The sequence below is a fragment of the Stomoxys calcitrans genome, chromosome 3 (assembly GCF_963082655.1).
Source record: "Stomoxys calcitrans chromosome 3, idStoCalc2.1, whole genome shotgun sequence".
Lineage (NCBI taxonomy): Eukaryota > Metazoa > Arthropoda > Insecta > Diptera > Muscidae > Stomoxys > Stomoxys calcitrans.
This window is the reverse complement of record NC_081554.1, coordinates 9,884,921-9,906,197: the sequence shown is the minus strand read 5'-3', so window position 1 is coordinate 9,906,197 and position 21,277 is coordinate 9,884,921. Positions and strand designations below refer to the sequence as shown.

General features: G+C 36.5%; 1 protein-coding gene across 2 annotated transcripts in view; it reads right to left on the bottom strand.

Moving 5' to 3' along the window:
- Positions 1-18,597, bottom strand: part of LOC106082573 (reticulon-1-A) — a 61,349-nt gene extending 42,752 nt beyond the window's left edge. The window contains exon 1 of one of the 2 annotated variants that reach the window (XM_013245175.2): positions 17,025-18,597. In XM_013245175.2, coding sequence (XP_013100629.2) covers positions 17,025-18,174 — 1,150 coding nt within the window. In that variant the 5' untranslated portion in view covers positions 18,175-18,597. The remainder of the gene's footprint in view (positions 1-17,024) is intronic. The other variant, XM_013245176.2, reaches the window with a different exon arrangement.
- Positions 18,598-21,277: the final 2,680 nt, after the last annotated feature.

The window sequence follows — 21,277 nt, the reverse complement described above, 5'->3', positions numbered from 1 at the left end:
TACCTCAAATTGTAACTGAAATCATCGTCATTTTGAGCTGCCTGCCATACAATTGTATTTTTGCAATCTACCAATTTATACTGTATGTATGTCTGTGTGTATTTGTGTGGAGCAAGTCCTTTCGTAATTGCGATTCAATTCAACGATTGTAAGACAAGGAAGACTATAGTGGTGACCCACCCTCCCGTTGAGGACGACGACCATCCCCAACCGAAAAAAATAGGGAAAAATGCGCAAAGCTTAGATCTGCATTAAAAGAGACGAAGACTACCAAACAGTAGCGAGTGGAGACTTTTGGGAGCTTAGACAAAAGGATAACCAAGAGAATAGAAAAACCCAAAATTTCTTTGTTAGAAAAAAAAAATTATATTTATTGAATCATTTTTGCGGTCTAGTTGTAATACCTTTCTAAGAAATTCTTCTAGGAAAGCATTTTTTATTGCAAGCTTTTTGCTTTTCCATTTTTTTTTTGTATCCCCCCTTTTAACATTTCCATTTAATGTGGTGTATTTTTCCTTTCATAAGGGTTGTTCTGTTACATGGCTCTCTCAATATGTTTTTTGTTTTTGCTTTCTTTCTTTTAGGGGAGCATGCGCCATGAGGTGTGGTCTACGAAAAAACACATATCCGGATTTCAAATAAAAGCTTAAATCAAAAAAACACTGTTGCTGCATAACATAGTCATGCATCATCATTTCGTTGGAATAAAAATATCATCATAGGGGGAGACTAAAGAAGAATATCAAAACAAACCATTATTCTGATGCAATAAAATGCCGCATTAAATGTCAAATTCATAGGACTCGTTGTATTATGAAACTGTTTTTATGGCATTGTTTTAAAGTGAGGGCTCAGGTCTTCGGGGGATAGGGTCAGTTACTCATTCACTTGGGAAAGTTCATAAGCGATTTATGAAAACAAAATTCCCCAAACATCTTCTTAAGGTGCTCAGGGGCGACATCTCTCCTATCATTGAGTACTATTCATTCAATATTTAGCTCAAGGGGTCATATGGTTTGCCATTAAGACACATCATGGTAGAGAAATTGAGACTTCAAAAATTTGGTTAGCATGACAACCGAAATGCTGGCTTATGTCCCACGTCGGATTTCGAAAGCGATTCATCGGCCATTTTTTCTTTTTTTTTGTATCCCCTGGTATTTCGTTTTAATTGCTCTTGAGTGAAGGAAGAACAAGATAGAAGAAAAGATAAAGAAAATCAAGAGAATGAAATATGCTCTTGTTACACCAGCTGACATTGGCATGTCCGTCGGTGACGCTGAACGTCTGGGTTCGAATCCTGGCGAGATCATCAGTTCATCAAATTTTCAGTGGTGGGTTTCCCCTCCTAATGCTGGCAACATTTGTGAGGAATTATACCATGTAAAAACTTCTCTCCCAAGAGGTATCGCACTGCGGCACGCCGTTCGGAGCTTATCATTGAGGTTAAAACTTGAATCGGACTGCATCCATTGGTAGTGAGAAGTTTGCCACTGTTCCTTAGTGGAATGTTCATGGGCAAAATTTGCATTTTGACATTGATAATCTGCAAGTGATCATTCACAATTGCCCGTATGCAGCATATATACGAGCTGTGTTTAGTACGCATATGCTTAGTAACTGTTGTTTAAGTCAAACTCGCTTAAACAGCCAATACTAGGTAAGCTTATAGTAGAAGCCTAAAAACAGATTCACTTAGACAATCTTTGTCCATTGATACCACAGCAGGAAAAGTCAAAACTTTTGCTACGATTTTAAATCCACAATACCCGTAGTGATGATCAAACTCCCTATCAACTCATCTACCAGAGCGTTTCAAAATAGTAGTATAATAAAAATAGTTAAAAAAAAAATAGTAGTAGTTTTTTAAGACAGGAGACGATTTTCATCGGACTGATTAGCCAAATGCATCAGCTGCCTGTTTAATCTTGCAGGAAGAACGCATGCGGAATAGTTGGCTGTTTATCTTACTATGCTCGTTGCACAAAAAGGAAGATACTACACGACCCTGGACTGCTAAACCGAGCTTGCTACCAACTCAGTTCCCTAAAATATCAGTAGCACGTATAAAAGAAAAAGGCAGCAGGTGCAGGTGAGTTTTTTAAGACAGATTACGTATTTGATTGTACTAATGCATTAGCTGACCGTTTAATCTTGCAGGAAGGACGCATACGGAATATTTGGTAGATGAGCCAGCAAAAGTCCAGTCAACGGGGAAAACGACAACAATATCAAATTTTTTGCTCTCCACACAGTTCCGGCACGGGAAAGATGTGAGCACCACACACGCTGGAACATTGAAGTCCGCTCTGTGTGATTCACGAGTGATCACGAGAAGCTTAGCTGCGAGCTACCGAGCGCGCCCACAGATTGCGAATAGTGGAATGCACCATACAGTGTTAAAGTCTTTGTATCACCTTTTGTTACGTAGTGATTGGCTTGTCCTGCTTAGTCTTCATGAAGATAAAAGGCGGCTTTGGGCTAAAAGAAACATATGCAATTTGGGGAAAATAGAAAAAGGGTTTGTTTAGTAATGACTCAAAAATCGTTCGATATTGGTGGACCCGATGGTTTCTAGTATTGCTGGCTTCCACAAGCCGCGTGCCGTAAAACCATGTCTTTCTTCCAAATATATTGAAGTTTTAAATTGGCCCACACTTAGTCCAGATATAAATCCCTTCTATGGGGAGTCTTAGAACGAAAAGTTTTTACAAATGGAAAGCAGTCCGAATCTACTTCCGCACTAAAACATGGCCTAAGAACCGCATAGGCCGAGATATCGAAAGAAGTTTTTCGAAACTTGGTCCCCTCAATAAAAAATAGTATTTTCGATATTAAACAAGTAAAAGCGTGCCAAGTTCGGCCGGGCCGAATCTTGGGAGCTATATCTAGTTGTACACCGAATTGGACCGTACTTGGCGCAGTTGTTGAGAGTCAGAGAGAGAACACAATATGCAAAATTTCAGCCAAATCGGATAAAAATCGCAGCTTGTAAGGGCTCAAGAAATCAAATAGGGATATGGGTTTATATGGGAGCTATATCATGTTCTTGACCGATTTAAACCGTACTTGGTACAGTTGTTAGGATTCATAATAGAACACCACGTATAAAATTTCAGCCAAATCGGATGAAAATTGAGGACGAAAATTCTAGGCGTTAAAATTTTAAAATCGGCAGATCGGTTTATATGGGAGCTATATCTGGTTATAGACCGATTTGGACCGTCCTTGGCACAGTTGTTGGAAGTCATAACAGAATGTGCAAAATTTTTGCCAAACCGGATAAAAATTGTGGCTTCCATGGGCTCAAGAAGTCAAATCGGCAGATCGGTGTATATGGGAGCTATATCAGGTTCTTGACTGATTTGGATCGTAATACACACAATTGTTGGAAGTAATAACAGAATTTTATGAGCAAAATATCAGCGAAATCGGATAAAAATAGTGGCTTTAATGGGCTCAAGAAGTCAAATCGGGAGATCGGTTTATATGGAAGCTATATCAGGTTCTTGATCGATTTGGACCGTACTTGACGTAGTTGTTAAAAGTCATAACGTAACACTATGTGCAAAATTTCAGCCAAATCGGACAAAAATTCCATGGGCTCAAGAAGTCAAATGGGGAGATCGGTTTATATGGGAGCTATATCCAAATCTGAATCGATACGGGCCATTTGCAATACCCAACGACCTACATCAATATAAAGTAACTGTGCAAAATTTCAAACGGCTAGCTCTACGCGTTCGACCGCAATCGTGATTTCGACAGACGGACGGACGGACATGACTAGTTCGAATCAGAATGTCGAGACGATCAAGAATATACATACTTTATGGGGTCCTTGATCAATATTTCGAGGTGTTACAAACGGAATGACTAGTATACCCCCCTCCTGGGGTGGTGGGTATACAATTGCAACGGAGGCAGAATCAATTACTAATTTTACAATTTTTTTTTAGACTTTTGTGAAATTTCATTACTGAACCTATATTTATTTCGCACCAAATTTCCTGAAATTTTAAATATTCTTGTTTTTTTTTTAACAATATGCTAATTGATTTAAAGTTAAGTTTATGTAAATAACTAACATAAATGCTAAAGAATTGAAAATTAATTTCTTGCATTTTGGTTTTTTTCATTGTATTTTTGGGTGAACCTATATTTATTTCGCGCACTGTAGGGCCATTTAATTATATATTTTGCGATATTCCCCGAAAACTGCACTTTAGCCATTTGGGCCAAATGTTAATAAAAATTGAGGTCAAGTTTCTAAGCCCGCTGTTACTAAATGAAATCTTTTAATATTATTCTTTGATTTATTTTTTTACTCGATAATTTTTTTTTAACAATTTAGAACTCCTTCAGAAGTCAATTCGTTTAATATAGTTGTCAATAACGTCGTATATAATTTTCTTTTATCCCACTAGTGTACAACATTCAATTGACATGTTGGAAATGTTCGATGTAGTTTTTTTATCACCACTAAACTATCGCCAAATTAAATAGAGCATGGAAATTTAACTTTTTTTTTAATTGCATGAAATTAAAATTATGTTTGATTACAATTTTACAAGTAGCAACACAACGATTGTTAATTTTAGAACTTTAAATCGTAGTCAAAACACGAAACACTCTGTGTTAAAAATGTTTTGCACCGAAATTGTCAAGTTTTAAAAAATGTTGAAGTCAGTTTTATCTAGAGTAGCGTTATAATATAATTATAAAAGCGCATTAAGTTGTCTATGTTTAAAAACGGCGTAAAAACACGTTTTTTGTGTCCAATTAGAACTAAAATACAAAAATAACTCCGCGATTTGCCCCGAGGTTTCGTATAACAGCGAAGAAGTGGTTACAGTTATTTTGGAAGAATCTTTAAACTGTGATAAATGTCAAGAAGATATAAACGAGCAAGTCACCAATATGAAGCGAGCATTTAATAGAAGTGTTTTATTTGCAAATATTTTGATATTTTCGTTAGGAAACAAAAATATTTTAAAATATTTAATATTTTCTAATATATTATTTTTACATTGATGAAATTTTTTGAAAATAAATATAAATAATAAATTGCATGAAAAATCAAGTTTTAACGAAATTTTATGTAAAACCCACATATAAAAAAAATTAAATGTGTCCAATTTTTTGGAAAGCATTGAATTTAAATGATCTTGAGCTGGAATATGTTCGAAAAATCACAAAAGGATTTTAAAGGACAAAATAAAAGAGTGCAAACAGAAAAAGCTTGCAAAATATTTAAAAAATAGCATTTTCACAAAATTTTCTATAAAAATCAAATTAAAAAAAATTAAAATTACGCAAATAATTTGCAGGAAATCAATTCTCCACATTTTGTATGAAACTCAAATTTGAAGTGAAGTTTTATTTTTGTTATTCCCAAGGGAGGGTGGGCGGACTCTCCCCCATACACAATTTTTCAAAAAGCCAGATTGCGAAAATGGGTGCATGGATGTGACCGAGTGTTCTATGCACCTCTATGCAAAATTTTGAAAATTCGCCCATGAGCATTCCATTCAGGAACAGTGACAAACTTCTCACATATAAATGAGTACTGTCCGAATCGAGTTTAAGCTCACTGATAAGTGAGGTTTAACCAACGCTGAAGTTCTCGCCAGGAGTCGAACTTAAAATGTAAGTCAAGCATTTTGGGGGAACTCCTCTTCGCAAAAAATACCCAAAAGGACATGTAAATCGATTGAGACAACATGCAAATTGCCAATTTTACCCATGAACATTCCACTAAGGAAGAGGGCTAACTTCTCACATATCAATGAGCGCAGTCCGATTCAAGTTTAAGCTCAATGATAAGGGGCCTCCTTTTTAAAGCCGAGTCTGAACGGCGTGACGCAGTGCGACACCTCTTTGGAGAGAAGTTTTACATGGCATAGTACCTCACAAATGTTGCCAGCTTTAGGAGGGGAAAACCACCGCTGAAAATTTTTTTCTGATGGTCTCGCCAGGATTCGAACCCGGGCGTTTAGCGTCATAGGCGGAAATGCTAACCTCTTCGCTACGGTGGCCTCCAATACAATATTGGTCCCAAATAAAAGGTATTGGGGAGTAAAGTGCGCATTTATAATTTAAAATTTGTCGCCAAATATCGGTAGGCCGCCAAACCACAAACTTGGAGTTAAAAAAATCAGGAGGAATGACCCACGCCAACAAACAACCAAACGGACATGTAGGCCGATTGAAACAATACGAGGTTCCAATGAAAGTTCTTTGGGGGTTTGGGTAAATATTTTATATAGTAGTTTGAGGCCAAGCGCCTGGTAGCCACCCTCTAGACGCCCTCCAGCAGACATTTGGGGTGACCGAGAAAATATGGAGTTAAAATGGGCCTCCATCAGTGATATTATGTTTTTTCGTCCTAATTAAGCCTTAGAATATACCTCTGTTGTCGGCTACTGATTTCTATTGAAATTTTCCCAAAATTTTGAGTTTAACAACTGACATTTTTTGATATCTGAACCTGAATTTTTCAAACACAAATAAGACATAACAAGTAAAAGCGTGCTAAGTTCGGCCGGGCCGAATCTTGGGACCCCAACACCATGGATTCTGATAAAATATGAAAGCTAAATCTGCTTATAGACCCACTTGGAGCGTACTTGGCACAGTTGTTGAGAGTCATAACAGAACACCATATGCCAAATTTCAGCCAAATCGGATAAAAATCACGGCTTGTAAGGGTTCAAGAAATTAAATCGGGAGATCGGTTTATATGGGAGCTATATCATGTTCTTGACCGATTTGGACTGTACTTGGCACAGTTGGTGTCAAAATTTTATTTCTATAGAAAATTTTGTCAACATTTTATTTCTATAGAAAATTTTGTCAAAGTTTTATTTCTATAGAAAATTTTGTCAAAATTTTATTTCAAAAGAAAATTTTTTCAAAATTTTATTTCAATAGAAAATTTTGTCAACATTTTATTTTATAGAAAATTTTATTTCAAAAGAAAATGTTGTCAAAATTTTATTTCTATAGAAAATGTCAAAATTTCATATAAATTTAGTCAAAAACGTATTTCTATAAAAATATTGTCAAAATTTTACTTTTGTTACGTATTGACTGAAAAACCGCTAAACCGATTATTTGAAATTGTACCGCGGTGAATGTAGGGTACTTCATATCGAGAGACGGGTTCTTCCTTTTACTTTAATTTTAAAAAATGCCAGATTTCTGATATTGTTGGTGCGATTTAAACGAAAGTTAGACTGAAATTTGGTTTCGGGTAACAAGGCGCCCATGCCCGAAACCCTCCAAACGATTATTGAGTTCGCCCATGCCAATATGGGGCTTAAATGAAAGGTATTGAAGTGTAGAGTTCCACCCCAAAACAGCTTTATAGTCAGGACAATATAGTCATAGACTATAGAAATGAAAAGTATTGAAGAGTAGAACACGAATCCTACAATATTATTTGGGTGCAGAAGTCTTGAGGGACGTTGCCCCCAAAGCTCTATTTATCACCTATTAAGAAATTTAGGGCTTAAAGAAAGTTATTTGTGAGAAGAATTAGAATCTGACATTCATATGCAGGCTCCAAAAGTCTAGAGGCCGCCATATGTGAAAAACCGTTATATTGAAATATATGTATATACCAACCAATTATGACAATATGGCGCTTAAATGTTTTAGCAGTAGAGTACGAATCTGTCATACGTACTTAGTAAGGTAACTAAGGCGAAACTCTGGAATTGTAGAGTACACGGAAGCCCAGAAAATTTTTGTTCAGCGTAATGTCAAAAAAGAAGTCGCAAAATTGATCCAGCTAATCGCCTATAAACATCAATTTTCGCAAAAAAATTTAAATAATTCAATATAAAACACACCTATTGGGTAAATCAAACATTTGGCACAAAATAAGGAAGAAACGAGGTCGGTCGGCTGGCTGGTCGTTATCATTGCAGTCGCCTGCAAACCTTCCATTCCTTCTCATACCACAATTCTTAGTAGGAAAGAAAATTGTAAAACAATCGATAAATACAAGCAGCCATCATTGAAAGAAAACTCAATAACCTTTAAGAAAAAGACGCATTAAGGCAAAAGTTTAACGCAGGCAGAGCAGAGAGAAAAGGGCAAAGACATTGGATCTTCTGCACTTTCCTTTTGAAGACCATCGTAGGCATGCAGCATCTTTCTTGGCCGCCTTTGCTTAGTTGTACTCTTCGTTTAGTTGAATGATCTAAAATAGCAAAGCCCCCCTATGCATTAAATCAGAAAAAAATCCCATACATTTCTCCGTGTTGGCTTTTTTTACGATATGTATGTTAGGCAAGTGTATAGCGAGTTGGTGGTAATGGTGAACCGCTGACTATTGTAGTAGTGTTGTTATGTTCGTTATTGTTGTTGTTGATGGCTGACTGGTGCTGCTGTCACTTGCTGCACTATAGAATGAATGAAGAGATTAAATTTATGTCAATGACAATAGGAGGGGAAAACGGAAAAACAATGACAATTTAAAGCAATTATATCTGGGCCATGTACAACGAACAATTGGTACACCCTACTAGCGAAAAAGATATCCATTACGTGTTGGTGTTAGCTTTTTGTGAAACGCTTTGTATTTCATTCGAAATAAAAGAAACAACAGCCGCTTGGGGACAATCAGTCAGTCGCACATTGTGTTAAAGAAAAGAAGAGTGATGGAAAATTACAAAAATATAATAAAAATAAAAAGGAAAACTCTCCAACACCCAAAACCAAATTTAACATAACAAAAATAGCATTAGGTAGTGTCTTCAATCTGACTTCCAATTTTTATTAAGCGCAGTATGCACCTCTCGCGAAATTTTCGTTACCATAAGAAATGCATTGACATATCCTAAACGAATTTTTCGTTACCGAAAATTTCACTTGCATGTACGCAGCTCAAATGAAATTTTCTATGCGTAACAGGGTGACAGGGCAACTGCGAATGAAAATGTACGGTTTAATAGCTCCATGCAACATGAAAAAAGTCATATGCAAATAAAAACGATTAATTGCAGCACATATGTACTTTTCAAGATAAAAAATGATTTTAATTCGTCCAAAATTATAAATCGATGTTTTACATCATCTAGTATTCTACACAAATATTTTTTAGTGGCGACATAAATTTGATGGCTGCGACCGAAAATTTCGCTAGAGGTGCATGCTCAGCTTTAAATGGATCTGATAGAAAGTTTCGTTAAAATTGAAGTTTGGAAAGATTTTTTTTTTCAAAATTTCATTTGCTTGGAAAGTCAGGAAAAAAATATTTGAAGCAAAATACAAAATCTTGTCAATATTTGATTTTCCCAAAAATGGAATAGTTCAACGATTATTTGGAATATAGCCATATATAGAAGAGAAACAAGGCTTTATAAACTGTCGTTTGAGTCCGGTCTTATCGACTAAAGTATTTCTGTTTATGCTGAGCATTTTAATTATTGGAGATATTGTGGGAACAAAATTTAATTGTACCCTCCACCATGGGATGGGGGTATACTAATTTCGTCATTCCGTTTGTAACACATTGAAATATAGATTTTAGACCCCATAAAGTATAAATATTTTTGATAGCCATGATGTTCGTCCGTCTGTCGAAAGAAAGCTAACTTTCGAAGGTGTTCAGCTGGGCGCTTAAATGTTGCACAAATGCTTCCTATTGGTGTTTCAGCGGTGGTTATCCCCTCCTAATGCTGGCAACATTTGTGGGGAACTATGCCATTTCAAAAATATTTTATGGCAGCCATGAAAATACTTATCCCCAAGGAGGTATCGCACTGCGGCATGCCATTCGAACTCGGCTGTAATATGTGATATTTACTTCCTATTAGTGTAGGTCGATTGGGACTGTAAATGGGCCATATCGGTCCAAGTTTTGATATAGCTGCCTTATAAACCAATCTCGAATCTTGAATTCTTGAGCCTCTAGAGGGCGCAATTCTTATCCAATTTGGCTTTATTTTCGCATGAAGCGTTTTGTTTTCACTTTTAACAACTGTATCGAGTATGGTTCGAATCGGTTCAAACCCCTGATATAGCTCCAATACAAACCGATCTCTCGATTATATTTCTTGGGGCTCTAGAGGACGCAATTCTTCTCCGATTTGCCTGAAATTTTGCACTATGACTTATACTATGGCTTCCAAAATGACCCAAATCGGTCCATAACCTTATATAGCTGCAATAGCATCTCTTTATAGACAAAGAAAGGCAAGTTGTTTGCCTATAAAGAGATGACGGGCAAAAAACTTGACAAATGCGACCAATGGTAGAGGCTATATAAAATTCGGCCCGGCCTAACTTGACATTCTTTACTTGCTTTTGATTCACCTTATTATGTTTTACATATTATTTATGCCTATTGCTGTGTGAAATTATTGTTCCATTGTTAGTTGTGTGTAGATTTGCTTAACAGTGCTCTGCTAATGCCAGTTACAGTGGGCTATCAAGAGAGTGGTTTGTATCTCCACTACTTAAATTTCGAATTTATCTTTACTCATAAAAAATAAATGGAGTTTTTATTTTCTTCAAAATTTAACTTTCTGAAAAAATTTCTTCGAAATTTTAATTTTTATTACAAAAATGGAAATAGAGTTTTTAAAAAATTGTTCGAATGTCTCGTCCAAATTGTTCCCAAATTATATTAAAGAACCATTTCATATAAAATTTTTTGAAAAATTTTGTTTTTAAGAAAATTCCCTCAATTTTTTAATTTAAAATGGTCCCAAAATTAGATTTTCTTTGTAAATTTCGCCATATTTTTTTTAATTCAAAATAGGAATTTTTCAAAAATTTATTTTTGAAAAATTATTATATTCATACTGTCATAGAAAAACTTTCAAGAAATATAATTTACTGAGAAATTCCTTCAATTTTTTTTTTATGGCCATAAGGTCAATAACAACTAGGAAGGTAGTTTAGGTTAGGTTTAAGTGGCAGTCTGCCATCAGACTCACATAGACCTTTTCGTCCATTGTGATACCACAGGAACAGATCTGTTGAACCTTCCAGATCGCTTTAAAAAACCCAATAACTTGCGAATGTTCACATCCGCTAAATCAAACAGGTTCTCAAAGAAATGAGAACCTAAAGTGGAGCTCTTTCTGACTGCTAGTGCGGGACACACACACTGCTTCTTCGATGTCCTCACAGCTTCTGCAAAAGTCGTTGCTGGCAACCTTCAGTCTGTCAGCATGTTTTCCGATTGGACAGTGTCAAATGCATGACTCTCTACCACTAGCAAAGGGCTCCAATAGAAATATGTGAATACCACTAGCAAAGAGCTCCAATAGGAATATTGTGAATAGAGCTCAAAGACGGTTTTTGTAACCCTTTTTGGGGCTCTTGGATAATTGTGGGATTTTGAGGTCATTTGAAAAGGAGGGGGCTAATGTTTGTTGGTTACGACGATGACGTTTTCATCTTGGTGTGTGGCCGATCAGAGAGCATACAGTATGCTGCCAGGATTGGCCAATGGGATTGACGTAAACCCCCGAAAGATAAAGTTGCTGCTATTCACCAATATGATGTAATTTGGTGTGTTCAGGGGACCTCTCCTAGATGGGGTGGAGCTATAGCTCTCAGTACTAATAGTGCTTCTAACAAGCAATTGCAATGTCAGAACTTTTAAATCGCGCTGGTTAATGGTTGTGCATCTATTGTGGCACTGCCTATATTGGTTCAGGAATATGACTAAATGAACACTTTTTCCTGCCTACATTTTTTCGGGCACATAGTTCTTTCGCAATTTTTGACTGCAATAGGACCTTGAAATGGCAGATTAAAGGGAACTTCTTCAGCCCGCCTGGCTCCTGTCATGCACGTTGGCTCCTTATCTTATTCATTTTAATATCTGGCATTGTACCGCCGTAAATGTTGTCTTTGTTATTAAGCGCTTTTTGAATCTATTTCGGGGGCGACGCAATAAAACTTCCCTGAGTGATAGCTTCACTCAGGGAAGATAGATAGATAGATAAATAGATAGAAGTTGTTAGACGCGAACCATTATATAACCTAAGTTTAAGAACCAAAACAGCAGCAAACACAAAAAACAATTTATAAAATATTTGTATTGAATTCAAAAATGATTTGACATATCAAATTCCATCAGCTGTGCTGATGCGGCCACCTCATTAAATACGCCTTGACTTTCTCAAATTTTAGTGTAACAGAAAACGTTGTCGACTTTTAAATTTCAATATTGCAGCAACAGTTATTCATTAAATACAAAAATGTTATTTAGAACACACTCTTTACCTTAAAAGCTGTCTTTTATTTCTAAAATGTCAGCAAAAAAAGGTTATGTTAGGGCAACTTCATTTATTTTCAAAGGTGTTAACTAGCGGTTGATTTTTTTTTTGCTATATTTCTGTTAAATACACCACAAAAGATCAATCATCGTTGGAAATCTTTCTAAAAATAGTAATAGTCAATAGAGGAAAAGAAACGCCAAATCATTACAAGTGAAGAACAGAAAACGCAAGCATGACTCATGACTGACTGTATCTTAGCCAGTGTTCGGAGTGGAACGATTAAAACAGTATTTCACAAAATCATGTTAAAGTGGAAAAATATACGAAAAAAAAAGAGTTGTTCTATGCACGAAATGAAACGAACGCTGGCAGAGGCGGCATTAACTCGCTCGCTATATGATACAAGTAGGTTTATAATGTCTACGACCTGAAATTACACCTATGGCGGCAATGGCATTGTAGTGAAAGTTCACCTAAGAAATGTGCATCAATGGTATGAAGAAACAAGTGACCGAGCTTTCGAACAGAAATTGTCGGCACTTCCCTCTCTTCAACAAAATGGTATTCCTTTTATTGACATTAGACACAAATTGTTTCATTTGTGCCCGCTTGCCGTCTGATTGCCGGTATGACATCATTATTCAAAACGTATTTCGAGTCATAATGGCCAAGTACAACGGCAGGGGGCAGCAGGTTTGTCTTCCACCATCCACACACCATTGCCAACCACCCAGCCAGGCAACAGTACCAACAATCTCACAAATGTATGGAAAATATGATTCACACAATGAACACAAATTGTATACTGTACGTTCAGTTCATACTGAGAAATATTGCAAAATAAATGGTAATCATAAAAACGCAAAAGAACTATTCACTTTTTAGCAGCCAAATGGAAGGGGTTTCGAAAAAATAAAATAAAAATTTCCACCCAAAGTCCATAGGGCTAAGGAAAATATGGGCTAGGCTCAAGGCAGTTTTGCATGCAATTGCCCTCTCAGCAGCTTTGACAAATATCTCTCGGCATCTCAACAGATTTTTGCGATAAGTTTTGTTTTTGCTTTCAACTGTTGGGAGATTTCGTAATTCTTCCTCAGATGTCGCTAATTGTGTAGATTTAACACTTTGGGGAGAGTATGTGAGAGAGCGTGGGAGAGGGTGAACGCATTCTAATGAAACGTAACAGCGCATTACTTTGTTTTTTAAGACGCATACAGTCATTTGTTGTGGTTTTTTTGTGTTAAACAAAATCAGAAAATAACACTCTAAACATACATATGTATGGATTAATGCAAATTAACAAAAACAAACAAACAAATACTTTTTCTTTTATCGAAAAACACGATAAGAACAAAGCTGTAAAATAAGACTTGCATTTTAGTGGAGAGAAAGAGAAATCATAGTCTGCCTGCATATTGATAAGGCGCCCGTCTGTCCGTGCTTTAAGTAACATTTTCTAGTAACGAGCTCTTGTAGCAAAATGAAATTTGAGCCCGCATTATATCTCTCTCAATACAACAGCTAAATTTTTTTTTTACAGTACAAGGTCCATGTGGCGAATTATCCATCATGGATCGCATTTGTCAAACTAAGCAACTAAAAAGAGTTTTCAAGGTCATTACAGAAATATATTTGTATAAAAATATGATTTTGGAGCTTCTAAAAAAGCCGAATAGGAATATCGTTTTATACAGGAGCTATGTACATCAGCTCATGAACTGATTTAGAATCTCCTAGGCATATGTGTTTGAGATTAGAACACCCCTGACGAGATTTCGGTCAAATTGGATAAAAATTTTGTCCTCAAGGGCGTGCAGAAGACAAGTCGGGTAATCGATTTGTATAGTAGGGTCCATATCAGGTTATAGACCGATTCGGTACATTCTAAGCGTATATGTGTCATAGCAGAAGAAGTTACATCGATTATTAAGAGTTTTAAGTTTATACATACTTAATGGAGGAACAAGCATGTCGACCTATCATGTTGTAATAAATTAAATGACTGTATGACCCACATTGTAGTAAACTTTATGTAATGAGGAGTTGTGGACGGTCTAACACCATTTGTGTCACCACAAGCGGGCGAATAAAAATTGGTGGATCAACTCAAACCAGGGATGGAAAAGTTAGTATTTTAGTACTTTTTCCACTTGAAGAGTACCGTAGTACCCCGCGACCCATTTAGTACCTTTTGATGTACTAAAAATTTTTTTAAAGTATTTCGATGTTTTCGAGAGTCTATTTTTTTTACTGAGAAGTAGTTCTTATTTGGGAAACGCATCACGCTGAAATGGGGATATTCGCTTGTAAGTCGAGAGAATCATGTCCGCTCGACTAATCACTTTGACGTTTGCAGGTCGTTTGGACTTTTAAGGAAGCAATAGCAGTTCATATTTAGATAAAAAAATCCTTATGCACGAGTCGCCTTATATGACTCATGGAGCCTCTAGAAGGCCTTGGGAGAGGGCACACTTGAACCCAATTTCTATATGAGAATCTCGTTCTACTCCTGAATTCCTTTCATTGAGGTCCAATATTGTACCTATTGGTCTACATGTCGGTTTGTAGGGTTTTAGGTTGGGGCGTTCCCCTAGGTACTTGACTCGAAATTTGAATTTCTAATTTTTGGATTACTATCAATGTGCAATCAAAAATTCGCAAAAGATGGGGAAGACCTTATGTCTTCGGTTAGGGTTATATACAAGGGTACATTTTTGTACAGTGTAATCACTAATCGGTAAGGCAGTATTTTTCCAGACAGAAATTTTTGTTCTGCAAATATTTTTGAAACAATTATGCAAAACAAAAAGAACTCTTTCGGTTCAAAAAGTACCTTCTTAGTCCTTTTTAAAATTTTGCATTTTCCATCCCTGACTCAAACTTTGTGCAACTTTGCACAAGATAGCACAAGAAGTGGTTCGCTTACTTTTTTGCCAGTAGACTAGATCGGGAGAATGCGTCAGAGTGTGTACAATGTTGGAAGATTGGTAATTGAGAGCTTGCAGTTTTCTACTGAAGATTTTTTTTTCGTCTATTGACCGGCGATATCTAAAAAGGTAAGTGCAAGGAGGCAAATAACGCCTACTAAAAATATGGAAGATTTTCCGTCATTTTGGTACCGATTCAAAGTGGAGTAAGGTAGAGCAAGAAGGCGAAAAATTGGGAGCTAAAGGGCAGGAAATTGCCGCCAATAATTTTGGATAATTAGAAGCTTCTCACAGCAATACTATCCAAGCTAAAGATGTCCCCAAGAGAAGCGCATATGATAGTGTAAAATATCAAATCAAAGATTTTATGGGGGGAAAAAGGAGTTTGTTGCCCCGGGAATTAGTGTCACAGGATTTGATATGTTGCAAATTAGAAGGTGAAAGCTGCGAAAGGACGAGGATAGGGTGAGATGAAGTGTCATTCGTCGCATAAGAATGTCACCCTCAAGTCAAAGACATTGACTCTAGACGGAATCTCTACACTGCAGAACTTGGCAGTACCGGTAGTCGAGTACGTGACCACGGCCCTCAACCTGTTTCTGCAGACACTCAGAGTTACCAATGTTTGGAAATATGCCAGTTATTCCATTATTGAAGCATGGAAAGGATTGAGCAAGGCATTAGTTAAGAGTTACCTTGAGACAATACTCCTCCCGTACCTTGTCAGAGAATTCCCATGCAGCAAAGCATAGCATGAAAAATACTTTGCACGCCATCATTGTACATGTTAGACGATGTTTCCACCAGCTTAAATCGGAACGAGCTTGCTCACCTGCAGGAGCTTGACGAGGATCGCCACCTTCACATGAAAAAGTGGCTACAACAACAACAACAACAAAGCAACCTAGTTGACTACATATAAAAAAATTTAGACCACCCTATCTTGGCATATATCTAAGATAAGGTGGTCCAATTTGTTCAAGGCCATAATGGTCTTTGCAGGTACCCTTCATAGTATTTTTATATAATTATCCCCTTTTTATTCTCCAACACACTTGAGACACTTGTCCTGGTTTTTAAAGGCCTTTATATCTCAGAGTCCTTGGCCCCTAGGTTTTTATTTTGTATTATTTTTAAATCCAAGCCTAAAAAAATGCACGTGCTTTCTGTAATATACAACTTGCATTGTACAAATCCAATATTGCCCATGAACATTCCACTAAATAACAGGGGCAAACTTTTCACATCTCAATGAGCGCTGTCCGATACAAGTTCAAGCACAAATTAAGATTTGATTTGTTTTCTATTGCGCTTATGAATCAAGTCATCTTAAAGAGCCCTGTCCAAATTCAGATGTGTGCTTTAAAACCTAGTCTAGTTGGATTGTTGAAAAGCACCATGAGCCATTTGACATCTCCTGCTGATGATTTTTTTGGTCGTAAATGAAATCGCAATACGGGAAACCAGTCGAAAGCTTCTAGCAACAACAGATTTTTGCTGACTTTTAAATGTTTTTTTGCTATACTATTCTTTGAATAGAAAGCATGGCCTAAAGCCGAACAATATGCTGCAATGAAATCTCAGTTGCACAGTATTTGATTAAAGAATCATCTTATTGGAAAGACTATTTCCAATTGGATCTTCAATCCTTTTATAGTGCAGCATATTTTTTTCTAATTTTTCTGTTTCATTCCTATTTTCCCCACACTGCTTTTTGTTAATAAGAAAAAAATATATATATCAAAGTCCTCTATGCAGGTCATCATGATTTCTCAGTCTCTTAAAATGCAAGAGAAAAAACAAAAACGAACAACAAGAACAAAAATAAATAAATCGATTTTTAACTCACCCAAACCATATTTATAGAATATATCCTCGACAGATACTATGTTCGGTTGTTGTGTTGTAATCGTAGTTGCTGGCTTAGGCGCCGATGGTTTCATAACTGGAGCGGGTGCGGGTGTGGGTGCAGGCGCTGCTGGCGTTTCCTTCTTTGTCTCTTTAACGGCAGCAGCTGGTTGCTGTTCTTTTACCGGTTCCGGTATAAACGGAGCTGGTTTAGCCACCGCTGCTGCTGGTTCAATATGTGGTGGTGCTGCTGCTGCAAATTTGTGTTCTTCTGCCGGTTTGGGAATTTCAGCCTGAACAAAATCATCATCAAAGTCATCAGCATCCAAGTCAGTGGTTTTGGGGTCTTGAAGTTTAGCCAATGGAGCTGTGAAATTATTGGCCGCGGAAGCTTGAGAATCTGGAGTAGCTGTGCGCTCATCTTTAAAGTCACCCAAGAGGTCTTCGCTTGAGATGAATTTCTCATTGTCCTGCTCTTTGAGAGCATCTGTGGCCGGTAGCTTCTTGGCCGGCGATGGATTACATGAAATGGAAGGCGAATCATTGTCGGAGTCCTTGTTGGAAGCAACAGCTGATGCAGTTGTTGTTGCAGTTTTTCCAAAGGTTGTCATTGCCGGTGCGGGCTCATCATCATCGAAATCGTCAAACTGATTGAAAGCGGATGTTGCTACACCCTCAATGGGCGCTGTGGGTTTAAAGTTGTTATCGCTGCTGCTAAAATGCCCGAATATATCATCAACAGCCTGAGAAGCCTTTTTCTCAAAGTCCTTGGCCGCATCACCAGCCCCGGCTTTAAAGCCACGTTCAGCATTCATGAAATCGATGGTTGTAGAAGCCACACCTTGTTTTGCACTGTTTACGCCCTGGCCCAGGAAGTCTTCTAAATCATTGGTGTTCTTAGAGAACTTGGCATCCAATTGTTCCTGGGCCTCTTTGGCACCAGCCGACATACGTTGCACAAAAGCTTGTGGGTCCAAGGGATCAGCATCTAAGGCTTTTTGGCCACCACCTCCGAGGACTTTGTTGTCCAAAGTCTCTCCAAAATTGCCCAGAATGTCCTGGGCATGTTTCTTTGTTTCATCGGCACGGTCAAAGATGTCCTCGACTGCTGATGAGGTTTCCTTTTTGATATCGGCAAAATTAAAATCCATTTTTGATTGCAAAGGATATGGGACGAAGGACGAGGACTTATGTATGTGTGGTACAAGAATAAGAAAAAATTCGAATTCTTCAGTTCAAAGTGACGTATGGATTTTTTTGTTCTCACACTTTTCAACACTGCTTTTGACACTACTTGCTCTCGCACTCTCACAGGACCCTTTTCTGCTAAATATTCTTTTGGTTTTTCTTTTTTTTTTTGCAAAATTGCTTCTCTTGAATATATCAATTAATTTTTGTGTGTGTGAATATTGCGATATGACACTTCCGCTGCTCCTTTTTATGATATAGAGAATTCACCCAAAAACCCGATAATTGTTATTGGAAGTATTAAAGTTTTTAAAAAATATTTTAAAACTTTAAATGTTGTTTGCTCTTTGCTGTTTTCTTTACGAATGAATGAATGAACAACATTCTTTTCCAGATATCAGTAAAATAACGAACGAACACGACTTAGTCATGTATACCCTGTTTCTGTGTGTGTGAATGCAGGAATTGACGTTCTCTACGAAAGAGTGTGCAATGAGGAAATGGTGAATTTTATTTACGAAAGTAAAATGAAAGAGGAATTGGCGTTTACTCTCTGACATTGCCACAGTCAGTGCTGCCAGTATTTTCAAAGAGTATTGAAATAACAGGAAAATTTTGTGCTTCAAAATTTTACAGCAAATGTCAATCTTATAGGTGTCGGCATAAATAAATAATGTCAGCCTTAAGCCGATTCTACACAACATGTAGTTGTCTTATGACATGTCACTTAGTGTATTCACATGTAATTTAAAATGTTTGCCAAAATTGTCATTTTGCATACGATTCATCATTTTTGCTATCAAACTTGTATGTTATTTTCGTATGACATAGCCTAAAAATTTTAGCAAAAGCAAATTTTTTTATTCATAAAAATTGTTTATGTTGTTAGAAAGGTGGTTAAATTATAAATTTGTGAAAACAATTTAATTTGGGGTTGTTTTCATTCGACAAGAAAAACAGGTGATTTCTTTATGTTTTTGTCAGAAGAAATAGAGCACGCTCTAAACCAAAAATTTATATGTGTTATTTTGAAAAGTGTTAGTTTCATTTGCAAATTTAACAATAACAAAATCTGACATGTCATAAGACAAGAACATGAGCACTGAATTACCGCCACCTCAAGTGAACACTGAATTACCGACACCTCAAAGAGGATTGAAATAACAAAGAATTTTTTGTGCTCTCAAAATTTGACAGCAAATGTCAAGCTTTTATATCTCGGTAATTATTTTATTTTTCTTCAAAGCAAGCAGCTCTGTCGAAAGATAAAAGAAAGAAAGATACACATATTCGAAGCTACGATTGGCGAAACCCTATATACGCGCATTACGCCTTCACGGGAAAGGAAATAATTCCGATTTAAAAAATGCAAACGACGCAAACTGCATGCCATTGAGAGCTGAATTCTGAATGTGGCATGTTTTTAGATAATTCTCATTACTCTGCATTCGAAAGCGCCACCAACCAGGCTATGTGCGAAGTTAAAATTTTTTATTTATATATATTCCCATCATATGTTTTATCACTAGCATTATTTTGGTAAATTGGTGGGAGAGCTATGTTTGCTTATAATTGTCATTTATTTAAAAGACAATGAACGAAACCCAACGAGAATTACTTTTTTTATCATGTTGGCCCAAGTTAAAAAACGTTTCGTCAACGCTTTTAGTGATGTTAAATTTCCACTCAGTGATGAAGTTAGTACTGCACATGAAAAGTTTTTCACAGATTTTTTCACTATTTTTTATACAGAGTTTCAATGTGAAAACTGAAACATTTTCTGCTTGGTTTTTTCCACAGCAAAAGTTTCTCACTCATTTGCAAATTTTTATTGGCAAATTGTTACTGAATAAATACGCGAACAACCCTTTATATTATGCAGCAATCGGTAAACAAAACACATTTGTATTTATCTGTACGTGTCGATTAGAGCACACCATATTCGTATATGACGTGCATAAGGAAAGTCTTATGAAAATAGAGAGTTAAAGCACCTATGTAAGGGTTGGGACCGAGATATGTTCATTTACAGGTAGTGGCAGTTGCCAAACAACGAAATGTTGAGTTCACTATCTGTCAAAGTCAGTGCAACTCTGATTTTAAGTATGTTACTAGTTCGCGCCATTTTCGTTGTTTGTGTATCATGGTTCTTAACTATAACACACACTTAACCAAAACTCGTTGACAGATAGTGCACTTCGCGAGAAAAAATTTTTCTCAGCTGTTTACGGTACACTACCTGATACCAATGTCATGGTTGGTACTCTATTAGGCTTCTCACGTGAACAACTGTCAAACTCCATATAAAAAAACGTATAAGCTAAAAACATGTGAAATAAATAAAAGAATGCCTTCCTTTAGCTACCCTATTTAAAGGAGCACTAAAACAATTATTCCTAGTGTAATGTGAATGTACAATAAATATCATGTAATTATGTTTACAAAATTATGATATTTTGTTTAAGTTTTTTGCAACAATTCCTAAAGCTGAACAGAATATTCTGCTTAACGCACATATCGTGTGAAAGGAGTTTTATGTGAATCAGTCTTCAGTCTCCAATTAAAACGCTATTACATGGCATATAGATGCTTTATGACATGCCACTTTTTGTATTCGCATGTAATTCAAAATGTTTGTCAAAATTATCAATTTGCATACGATTTATCATTTTTGCTATCACACCTGTATCTTATTCTGGTATGACATAACCTAAAAATTTGAGCAAGAGTTAATATTTTTATACGTAAAAATTGTTAAAGTTGTGAGAAATTTGGTTAATTCATAAATGTATGAAAACAATTTAATTTAATCTTGCTGTCATTCGACTGACTGGAAAAACAGCTGATTTCTTTATGTGCTAATCGAAAAAAGTTACATGTGCTATTGTGAAAAGTAATTTTCATATGTTAGTTACGTTTGTGTCACATGACATCAGCTAAATTTGGCATATTACAATATAAACAACTACATAGAGCCTCTAGCAGTACAACAAATCATCCAACATTAGCTTTCATCGCACACGCATGCGGTTAGTGCCTTACGTTTCACTAACTTTGAGAAAACTA